Genomic DNA, 11,949 nt, shown 5'->3' with positions numbered 1-11,949 from the left:
CGTAGTTCTCGGAAATTAATTTTACGTAGTAAACTGCGACAGTCTAAATTATTCCATAGCAATTTATATAAAAACTTTAAATCCAAATATTCTCTTCTTTATTCAAGAATGGTTATGTATTTCAGTCTTTTCTATAAGACACCACATTTGTAAATCTTGGCTGAGTGTGACGGGTACCACATGAACCTTTTCTGTACAATTTCTTATGAAGTGTGTATATGGACGCCAAATAACGCTACAGTACTCTAAATCACTGCGGACAAGGTTTTTGTAAAGAAAGATTTTGTTTTGGCTTCCTTAAAAGTTCGACCTTGTCACAAGCTAAAACTTATAATTTTGTTTATTACACTTTCTATGTGGTAAGAATAAGTCAATATTCTATCGAGCATAACACCCAAGTCTCTTATAAAAAAACTTCCTTAAGATTATTATCATACAATTTATTTATCCTGTCGGGATAATATTATTTTTCCGAGTAAATTTAATATGCAGATATTTCCTACAGTTGAGTTGCATCCCATTAGATTCACATCGATTGGTAAGTTTATGTAGTTCGTTCTGTAATAGAACCGAATTATATGCTGAAGAAATAGTTCTTGTAATTTTAAGTCATCGTCATATAATAATTTGAAGTGGAGGATTCAAAACTAGAAACAATATCGTTAAGAAATATATTATACAAATTCGGGCCAAGATGTGAACCCTGTAAGGTGTACCTGACGTACCAAATTCGTTGAGGAGCTAAAACCATTCATGAAAACATAAAAAGAACGATCATGTAAGCATAATGAAAGCCATTTCAGCACTGGGACTGAAAATCCATATTAACGATAATATTCCAATTAATGTTCCGTGTGGAACTTTATCAAATGCCTTATTTAAATCGGTATATACGGTATCAAGTCCTGCTTCTGCAAGTCATTAATGCTTCTGATAATGAAGAAGTAAAACAAACCAAATTAGTGGTGGTAACCCTACCAGAAAAAAATCCATGTTGATAGTCAGAAACGAAACGTGCGTTTGAATTATCGGACAAACTATAGATTCAAACCAAAAGAATCGATATAGGCATATAGTTGCGTATATCCTTCTTGGCATCACTCATATATATTGTAACAGCTTTTGCTTGTTTCCATAAAGCCGGAAAAGTACCCAAATTAAGTAAGTAAAAGTAATGGCAAAAATATGCTAATTGCATTACTTTATATAAATACCGGTGGTATATTGTTTGGTCCCGCACCTTTTGCGACATCTTGGAAAATTGGATTATGATATTTTTTAAAGCGTTTTAAAATTTTGTGTTTTTCTTTAATTATTTTTATGTTGTCTCTTTCATTTTATGTTGATATTTTTATATCAAGACGTACACTTACCACTATCTTAGTATTGCAATTTTTTGTTACATGTTCATAATTAATTTTAAGAAATAAATATTAAGAAAAGACTTTTTTAAGCATTTTAACATATATTATACATATCACAAATGCTCATGTTAGTTTGTTCTATCTACAAGGTTATTAAATATCAGTTATAACTAGATTTACTGGGGCAAATGAGCGCCAGATGGTTGGAAACCATTTTCATCAGCGATGTAGTCTACTCTGTATTTGATACCATCTGGGGCAACAAATTCGTAGAAACCCTTGGCTCTGATTCCTTGGAAGTCGTTGATTGTCTCCAAACGACCGTCTTCCTCAGCAAGGATTCCGTTTTGAGTCTCATAGAGGTAGTGGTAGCCGTCGGGGAGGACATCTGTTTCCTGACGGACGATGCCGAAGTTGTAATCGTATTGGTTGGGTTGGTATTGGTTGGTGATAACCTTGGATACAACTGGAGCTACTGGGGATGGAGATGGTGGCACGTATGGCTTGTAGATGGGCTGGAAGGTGGGGTTGACGTAGATTGGGGCAAAAGTGGGTACTGGAGCGGCGGTGGTAACTGGAGCAGCGGTTGTAACTGGGGCAGCTGTGGTCTCTGGAGCGGCGTCAGTCACTGGGGCAAGAGTGGTAACTGGGACAGCGGTGGTCACTGGAGCTGATGTGGCTGTGACGGGTGCACTTGAAACGCTAAAATTACAAATACATTTAATTAAGTTATAATATAATATGATATTTTGAAATCCTTACATTATTAATCTATTCATTTTAATTTTCTTTTAACATTCCAAGAATAAATAAACTTTTATTGTTAATACAGTAATAATGATAAGGCTCGTAATGGATAATGACTTTATCAAATCTAGTATTAACTTTAATACTTTCAGAACATCATCCATACTGTTGAAACTTTTACAATTATTATATCGATCAAGCCATTAAAAGATGAAAATTTGCGAAATGGAATGAATTATGATTAATCTGATGAATTATTGATTCTTACCTAGCAACTGGGACAATCTCGGGTTTGTAAGCGCCACTGTTGTCAGCGGAAGGGTTGTAGAACCCACCAGATGCTCCACGGTCACCGCGGTCACCACTGTGAAGTATTAACAAATTAACTTCATATTTTAACACTCATCTCTATCTTTAGATGGTTTGAAATACTTTTGTACACATTATAATAGCATTTTTTATATATTTTATTTTTGGAAAAGGAGGAAAAACTCTTGCGTTGCCGCACTTTAAGGTTTGAAGGTACCCATGTCGTATCGTCCCGGAAACACCGCTCATTCTACAGCTTTGTTGTACGTGGAAGGGAAGAGAGTTCCTTGAAAACCGCACTGTTGAGGAACGCGTCATATCCAGATGGCCGGGATGATATCGTAATCTGTGGCGCGTCATGCCAAGGGAATTTGGCGGCAGGAATCAGGTAATAAAGCGATGCCTCTACACAACAACAGGCGATAAATTATAATAACTAACATGAAAATTACAAATAATTAAGACTGTAAGTTCTTACTTGTAAGCACCAGAGTTGTCTGGCACGTATTTTCCAGAGTTGTCGTATTTGCCTGCGGTGTAGCGACCGGCGTCGTATTGGCCTGGGTTGTACTGTCCAGGGTTGTATTGTCCTGGTTGGTATTGTCCTGGCCTGTATTGTGGCTGGTAGCGACCGAACACTGGGTTGACTGGTGCTGGCACGATGGGGTTGTACCGGTTGGTGTAGTAGTTGTAAGGATTGAAGGTAGTCGCGGAGGCTGAAGCTGTGGCACGGCTAACCGGTTGAACGGTTGTGCTCCTAAAGCAAGTCAATCCAAATTATGATCTTTCATGTTTCTTTAATGAAAATAAGGGACGAGACGAGCAGGACGTTCAGCTCATGGTACTGCAATTGCGCTCATCACCTTGAGACATAAGAAGTTAAGTCATATTTTCCCAGTAATTTCACTAGCTACGGCGCCCTTCAGACCGAAACACAATATTGCTTACACATTACTTATTCACGGCAGAAATAGGCGCAATTGTGTTACCCAAAATTTAGCCAGCATCTTGTGCAGAGGAGCCTCCCACTAGAAAGTATAATGTTTTTACATAACAATTACAACAACATCAAAAGTACAGCTAATGCTTAAGTTAATATTAACTACTCCTAGATCTAATTGTGTACACCATATATTATATCTATTAAACTCAAAAGATGGTTAGATATTTCCTCAGATAATATTAATCGAATTAGGTATTCTATAATTATCTAAATGTCATGAGTTATCTCTAGTTTTAATTCCGCTCAGAGTTTGGTCACAACTCACTGTCGTCCCAGAGTTCGGTAAGTCAATATCTTCTGAGGATGTCTCGTGTAGATGCAAAATACGAAGTGGAATTAGTTTAAGCTGAATTTCATGAATAACCTTGGACGTTGGGTTCAGCGTGGGCTGACTCTTCTATAGAGAAAAGTCACTCTAAGCCATTCGGGTGGGCTTAAGGTGCATTCTGTATGTAGACTTACAAATCTTATTTGAATCAAAATTTAAGATAATTCATTACGTTAAGATATTTATTCGATTATTTTTTAGTTACATCCAGATAAATATTATAATGAAATAATTTGGCATCAAAAACTTTACATTAAAAAATTCAAAGTTAGAGCGCTTTCGCACTACGTCCGATCCGTGCCCGTAAATATACGGAGTAGTTGTAGAACTATTTCTATGCTAGTTCGATCCGGCTTCCGTCATACGGTTTCTTTCCGTCAACCGTTAATCTCAGTTCCGGAGAAGATTATTGATGGAAGAAGATGAATTAGTATTATTTGTATGTACGCTCGTGCACTGCTTCCGAACCGAATCCGAGATACCGAGCAGTGTCCGAGCACAGAGGCAGCGAGGCAGAGTAACAGTAATACTAATTAAGAATTTGAAACAATCTATTTGAAAAGACCTTAGAATTTCCTGATCGTTCTTCTGTGGAGAAATCTGTCTTCCGAGTAAGTTGTAGTTAAAATAAATTATTTATTTCAAGTGTAATTTTAATATGAAATAAAATATTTTTGATTTGAATATTTATTTGATTTAAAACATCGATTGAAACCCTTGCACGTCACTAACAAGAGAAAAACTTGCAGGCAAATTAAACTTACACAAATTCGTCAGCTGCCAGGGCCACGGCAAACGCCAAAGACAAAACCTGAAATTAAGAAAACAACACATATTATCGAACAACTCTACATTATTATTTTTCAAAATTAACCTTTTTTTTAACTACATACCAGTAGAGAACGCATTATGATCGTCTTATCCAACCGAATGATAATTTTCATTAAGTCCACCGGCTATTTATACGATATTTTTGACTGATTCATAATGTGATTACCGTATCCAGTTCATCTCATTATTAATCATTATTTATTAAGTAGATCATCTCGTTCATTGGACATTAAAATCTTGGCTTATTCATGAACTTGACAGTATATTTTCTGATGAATTCGTTCTATAATTGGAGGTCAGACACAAAATTATATACGACTAAAATCAGAATTTTATATCTTTCATTTCATTATTTTGGTATTAAAGAATAAATAAAATTACTTGCAGTATAGTCCAGAAGAAATCGGTGCATGAGTACCGAAAACTATTCCACTTAAATTTTTTTATAAGATCCTCTTCAAATTGCCCTACTGATGATATAAATACATGTTACCATGGAGCAACCCCGTTCCGTATTGTTTAAACTGAAATTGTATAAACAATTGCAAGGAGTTGTTATTTCGTGTACGGACAAAAAACGAATACTTTTCATGGGTCATAAGTACCCAAATTTGAGATTTTTCGAATTATCTATTAAAATTTCTTATCTCTAAAAATATGAACTTTATCGTGAAGAATCATACGACCTTTTTAAATAAAGAATATGAACAACATTGTCCGGTTGCAAATAACTTTTATTTGCAATTGTTTCAATAAAGGCATAAAAAGCATTTATTTTCTCAAAATTGATCCCTTTAGAATTCTTTTTGATGTCATTTCTAACTACTAGATACTACTACAGCTTCGGAAACAAATGGCAGAAAAAGAAGCGGCGCAAGAAACTCTCCCAGGATTCTTTTTTTGCGCTCTTTTCAATAAAAATATACAATATTGTACAATCATTTCTATCGCTATAAAATAATCACTATCTAGTCCCAGGCTGTCCGATCATTTAGATATTCAGAAGTGCAGTAATAGGATTTACGACAGAGCCATTTTTTTATAAAACATTTAAATTTATTTATAGATAATGCCTGAACAGTGGCTGGGACTTTATTATAGAGGTGTATACATTTACCCTTAAAGCTATTATGTATCTTATGAAGCCTACTAGAATTAGTTACAAGCAATCCCTTATTTCTAGTGTTATAATAATGAAAATCACTATTGAGAGCTAATTACGCTGATTCCTCCTAAACTAATAGATCTTTCAATTAGTATACATGTTCAAATAAAATTCTTTGATTTCTGCGAAAAACTGTTATATTTTGTGTCGATCCGTCTATGTATTTTGAACAGTTGGACGACTCAAACCCTACCACTTTTTCATCAAGATAATCCAAAAAATCATAAGCTACTGCTACAGAATCGACTTCATTACTGGTAACGCCACTTGGTAGAGAAATAAATTAATCTTTAGCAATTATATTGATTCTTATAGTTAGTCTTAATATAAACGATGTTATTACAAAAAATTAATTAAACATGGCTTAGGCATATGTCTTGTTAGACAGTAACCTAAATATAACAACGTCAGTGACCTAACAATAACGACGACTAAAATGCAGTCTATGAGTCTCTCAGGTCAGGACTAATTATCTCAACACCTGCCACAGTCAAATATTCAACAGTCCGTTTTGCAGAGTGCGCTGAAGCATTATCGTGGTGAAGGAGGATCCTGCTTCGAGGGCGCTGCTGTCGAATTTTTTCCAAGATAACAGGCAAACAGCGATTGACATACCAGTCTGCAGTAACTGTCCTTCCATTTTCTAGTACAACTGTCGCGAAATGACCTTTCCGACCAAAGAATGAGGCAGTGATCTTTTTTCCTTGACTTCTTCCTTTCTTTACCTTAGTTAGCCGATTCTCGAAAGGAAACACCCACTGAGCTGATTGTCTTTTGGTTTCGGGTTCGTAGCAATATATCCAGCTTTCATCACCTGTGACGATGTCAAATACAGCATTTGAGTCACCGCCGTTGAACTAATTTAACATTTGGCGACACCAGTCCATGCGAAGGTGTTTCTGGTCGTGTGTTAAAGTATGAGGAATCCATCTGGTACAAAGCTTCCTGACGCCTCAATGTTCGTGTAATATTTTTTGAACTTGACTCATTACAATGCCTAGACTTGCCCGTATCTGCTGTTAGGTCACTCCCTTATCTTCCTCTATCATGCGTCGCACAGCACTGATGTTATCTTCAGTTGTTAAGTAAGCCCACAACGAAAGTCATAATAAATCATTGACCGAAAATTTTCTCGCGTTAGGTTCATTTTCACGTGTAACAAGAGTTTTAGATTTGCCGCCAATTCACAAAAACAAATGACAAATGAATGCAACATTAGGTTACCAAAGAGTTCTAAAATTGAAATTCAAAGAAAGTTTTCATTAGCAATGTTTCTAACTGGCCAGTTCTAAACATTTTCATGGTTACGTGGGTAAATTTTGCATTTAATCCTGACGATTCAAAGTGATTTCATTTATCCTATTGAATGAATAAATTTTTAATTTCACTGTAATTGCTTAAGATTTAATAAATAATTAATGAAAATTTGACTAAGTATTACTATTATCTTAGATCATTTATACGTCTAGATAGACTATGACAGCTGTAAAAACGTCGAAAAAAATAGACTTTAGAACTAACCTCTATTTAGAGCTGCAATTCACTGCAATTCATACAAATCGCGAGTGTAAGATGTAGCTTGTCACGCACACTAAACTAATATTCCTGGCCTGTTTTAATCGGTTGTTTAACAGCAAGAGACTCTGTCTAGGCATATAAATTATCTAGGACTATTTTCTATTGTATTTATGTTATCAAAACATAAATGATTTAATGTCCTTTTTTGAAAGAGATAATTCGCTATTAATATCTATTGGAAACTTTGGCTTTTGACTTTGCTATTTAAATATTTTAGAGGGGAAGAATAACAAAATAATAAATTTTAAAAGATATGTTTTGAGCCGTGCGGCGAAACTGTCTTGACAGCAGTAGTTGAAATTAATGTTACAATTTCATCCCTAAGACAATCGGCTGCGGTGCAGTAAAGTTTTATCACTTCAGTCCTTTTTAAATTATCGGTTTAATAATGACCAGTGCGTTAATTTAACCTTTAAGTCCATAAACATCGTTTAAATCTGCAACAGGGTGCTAAATAGTACATTCTTTCCTACTGTCTGAAAGCAAAACTTCAACAGTAATGCTTCAAATTATTTTTCATTTCTCATACTCGGAAAGTAATGTTGTTTTGACCTGATTATTGGATGGAAAATGCTACTTCCCTCCATAGGGAGGGAAAAACTCATACAATTTCTTCCCACCTAAGGGCCGGAATGAACTTTAAAAATAGAACTGCTGTCAGCTGTGAAGAGTTTTATGTAAAAAAAACTAATTAAAAAAATGCTGCGGCCATTTGACTTTCTAAACAGCCAGTGTGAACTTAGCGCAAATTTCTTTGAGCGGAATAAGCCGCAACAATTACGCGGTGAGTTCCATATTTAAAATTTAAAAAGTCGACTTAAATTGTCCAAATTTGAAAATTAATTTAAAATAGGTACTACTAATATTATTATTTATTATCAATAAATAGTTTAGATAAACAACTACTTTTTATTTTCCTCATATCGAAGTGAAAAGTAGAATGTTTAACACTGGTAAAAGAATCAACTCCTACTCGGACTATAGCCGCCCTTGCTGCGCTCAGGCGTCTAAATACCTAGGGAATTGATTGTTTCGACCCTCGGTTAACAATCTACTATTCTTACCTGCTTTTATCGCCTTTTTATTATGAATACTATGTGAATAGCCAGACTTAATAAATATAGATAAATACTTTTTGACGTTATAAATCTGACCACTGGCTGCAATCACAAAAAAGTGTAACTATCCGCCTAAGACGAGCGTGTAAGCGAGAGCGAGGAACAAGCGATAGAGAGGTAAGATCGATCCTAGCGTTCGGCTTGAGTCGCATCTTGTTCTTTGATTATTAAAAAAAGTAACATCGATCGGCGAGTTCAGTAATAGTAGGTTAATATGTTATAACTATTATAATAAAACGCAGGACGGATCGTCGTGGAGATCTTTGGGGGAGCTTTTGTCAGGGGGAGCAGTGGACGTCTTCCGGCTGTGATGATGATGTTATAATTTTGAAAAACAAATAGTATGATGTAAACGATGGTCTATAAAGTTGTTTTCTTATGTGATCTTTACTTAAGTTATCGTCAGTAAGCCGTTACAGTAACTATAACAGATTTATCATTGATGTTATCTGTTGATGATGAAGATGACTTTTTAATTTTAGTCGTTCAATTTTACTGAATCTTATGAAGCTCAAAGTTTGACATTGACAATAATATGTCAACGTATGTATATGTAACGTAATGTATATCTGGGTCTATCATTGATGAAAAGGATACTGACAATAACTATTAAATTGTAAAGTAATTTATATCTGGGTCTATCATTGATGAAAAGGATAGTGACAATAACCATAAAATTCAGGTATTTATTTTATATTTATTTTTTTATTATGAGGAAGATTATAAAAAAAAGAAGTGTTGCACTCGGGGACTGCCGCGTTAAAGCTATTGCATAGCATTTTTTATCAACTTATGCAATTATAATTATTTTATTTATGCAGTATTTTTTTTTGATAAAATTTATTAATTAATATTATTAACGGGATGTGAGTAAAATTTAACTTGCAAGATTTGATTACAGACAGACAATGGGACAGGTAAAACTAAATAAAAATGCTTGTCATAATAATAAAAATTAAAAAAAGTGGTAAAAAAATAAAGAAATTAAAAAAAAAACAAAACGTACCCCAGGCTCGAACCTGGGACCTTCAGCAAAGCATGCGTGATAACCGCTGTTCCACGGCAAACTGTAATGACCGTGGCAATCTGTATACATCTAGTAAGTAAGTGTTAGGTTATTTTCGTTACGGAATTTCTAGATTCGGTCTCCACGCTCAAGGCCCGCGATAGAAGCTATGCAATAAACTTAATTACGCAGTTCCACGCATAGCATATAGGCGGGCGGTGGACGCAGCGGCTATTTCACACGCCGCGCTACCGCACGCACGCTGGCGGTCGCGCTCCACTACACAGATTAGTCGACACACATGACAGACTTTTTAATGACCTTGACATTTTCTTTTCAACAAAACCAACATTTAAAAAGCAAGTTAATGATATTTTAAGTGAACTGGATTAATATATATATAGTTTTTTTATATATATATAAAATCTCATTAGGTAACTCTTTTGTTTAAATATAAAGTAAATTTTGTAAATAAACTAGTTTTAAGACATCTAATTTTATATTTCTTTCCTCTTTATGTTTGTACATATTTCTTTAATTAATGTTAAACTTTGTTTTTCATCATGTAAGATACTAGTAACTATAAAATTAACCTGTGGATAACGGTGTGGGTTCTCACTAAAATTAAGTTAATATCTACTTTAATTTGAAATTGTAAAATGTATTGTGTGAACTGTTTGTTGTCCCTAAGAAATAAAATAAATAATAAATAAATAAAAATAGCTTAATAAACAGGTATTACATTATTTTTTATTTTTATTTATTGATTTCATAAAATCTACAGCACATGCTAAAGTATTGTATAACAAAAGGCCAACAGAGATTTTATATTATTTAGGCAAGGCAAAATTCTTAAGTAAAACTAAAGATGAACTGAAACAAGGAAAAAAAGTGAGTACGTATAACATTCAATTTACTTCCGTGTGTGTGTGTGTGTGTGGGGTATGTGTGGGTATGTGTATATCTTATATGGGGCATTTGGGTATTATGATGAGAGTTTTATAGACGGAAATGTAATCTCAACATTAGTTATTTTGACTTTCGTAATCGTTTGATATTATATAAATTATTATAACAGGTAAAGTCAAAAATAAAAAGACACTCACCAATGAAAATACAAACAATTTAAGAGGAACATTTTTAGATTTTTATTTTAATGTGATTGAGACTGTTCAATCTGGTATTGTGCCATAGCTCTATTTACTGCCGTTATTCTCACAGCAAGTAGATCAATATCTACTATTTTCTCCTTTCTATGCTGCTGCTATCCTTGTGTCTACTTATCTCATTTCACATTCTATTTTCTATGCTTGATATACGTGGAACTGCAGCGTTCAATAAAACTTTCACCACTACAGACGTCCTACTTAAGGCGAAGAGTAAGCAGAAAACACGCAAACAAGGTGTTTTTAGACAAGTTTTGTGGTGAAAATATAGCATTTGGAGCTATGAACACTATTTTATCCTGATACACTTACCCTTAAGTCTTACTTGTAGGTTACTTATGCTTGTTGTGAGTTAAACTTAACACTCCAGAGCTATTATGAATTACCAGTTTTGTTTGCACTTAAACAAGTTTTTTCTCGGCATGATGCATTTGTTTATTTTTATGAAAATAAGGGACAAGACGAGCAGGACGTCCAGCTGATGGTAATTGATACGCCCTGCCCATTACAATGCAGTGCCGCTCAGGATTCTTGAAAAACCCCGAAAATTCTGAGCGGCACTACAACTGCGCTCGTCACCTTGAGACAAAAGATGTTAGGTCTCATTTGCCCAGTAATTTCACTAGCTACGGCGCTCTTTAGACCGAAACACAGTAATGCTTACACATTACTGCTTCACGGTAGAAATAGGCGCCGTTGTGGTACCCATAATATAGCCGGCATCCTGTGCAAAGGAGCCTCCCACTGTTTAGATTACTGCTCTCATAAAAATTGTTCTTATAGCTTTTACTTTTTTGTGTTGGTACATTTATTAAGATTAGTAATCAATAGTGAGGATTGTAAGCAATTAAACTTTTTGCGTCTGTTAAAATGTTAAGTTTTCGACGCAAGAGTTTTAAAATAATTGGCTTTGTTACATAGGAGCCGTGAACTCATATCGCTCAAGGTCGCCGGTATTTAGTGTCGCCTTAATAATTCTATAAAGATAGCTTTATATCTATTATTATATCTTTTTCACAGCAGACCGAAGAGCTGGCAGCTACCTCGAATAAAGAATTAGTCTAGCTATTCAAAGGGGGAAGGCTGCTAGTATATTCGGAACCTTTCCTAAAGGGACTCCATTTAATAATATATTTTAGTTATCATATTATATTTTTTAAGGATTTTAGGTTTAGGTTGATTGTTCTAGTATATATTTTTTTTATTTCTGTATAAATAAATGCATTCCTATATAAGTTCATCATGATAATTTTCTTCAAGGCGGTAAATAGATAGTTAATAGATTGTTTACGCATAAGAGCTTACTTAAAATATTTTTGATGGTGTTGTGAATC

The 11,949-nt window shown here is 34.5% G+C and overlaps 1 protein-coding gene across 1 annotated transcript; it reads right to left on the bottom strand.

The window, feature by feature from the left end:
• Positions 1-657: 657 nt before the first annotated feature.
• LOC126964546 (larval cuticle protein LCP-30-like) lies at positions 658-4,729 on the bottom strand. Its single transcript, XM_050807739.1, has 5 exons — positions 4,645-4,729; positions 4,516-4,562; positions 2,899-3,177; positions 2,380-2,475; positions 658-2,066 (listed from the first exon to the last, which is right to left on the bottom strand). The coding sequence occupies exons 1-5, from the start codon at positions 4,693-4,695 to the stop codon at positions 1,541-1,543; spliced, it is 999 nt and encodes a 332-aa protein (XP_050663696.1). The 5' UTR covers positions 4,696-4,729; the 3' UTR covers positions 658-1,540.
• Positions 4,730-11,949: the final 7,220 nt, after the last annotated feature.

The sequence above is a fragment of the Leptidea sinapis genome, chromosome 5, assembly GCF_905404315.1.
Source record: "Leptidea sinapis chromosome 5, ilLepSina1.1, whole genome shotgun sequence".
Taxonomy (NCBI): Eukaryota; Metazoa; Arthropoda; class Insecta; order Lepidoptera; family Pieridae; genus Leptidea; species Leptidea sinapis.
The sequence above is the reverse complement of the archived record's forward strand: the minus strand, read 5'-3'. Positions and strand labels throughout refer to the sequence as shown.

What these genes read in the sequence shown, in the direction of transcription:
- LOC126964546 (XM_050807739.1), bottom strand. Translation starts at nt 4,695, where the DNA reads ATGAAAATTATCATTCGGTTGGATAAGACGATCATAATGCGTTCTCTA. An exon ending in TCATAATGCGTTCTCTACTG is followed by an intron (nt 4,563 to 4,644) that starts GTATGTAGTTAA and finishes TCTTAATTTCAG; the next exon opens with GTTTTGTCTTTGGCGTTTGC. An exon ending in GACAACTCTGGTGCTTACAA is followed by an intron (nt 2,476 to 2,898) that starts GTAAGAACTTAC and finishes AATACTTCACAG; the next exon opens with TGGTGACCGCGGTGACCGTG.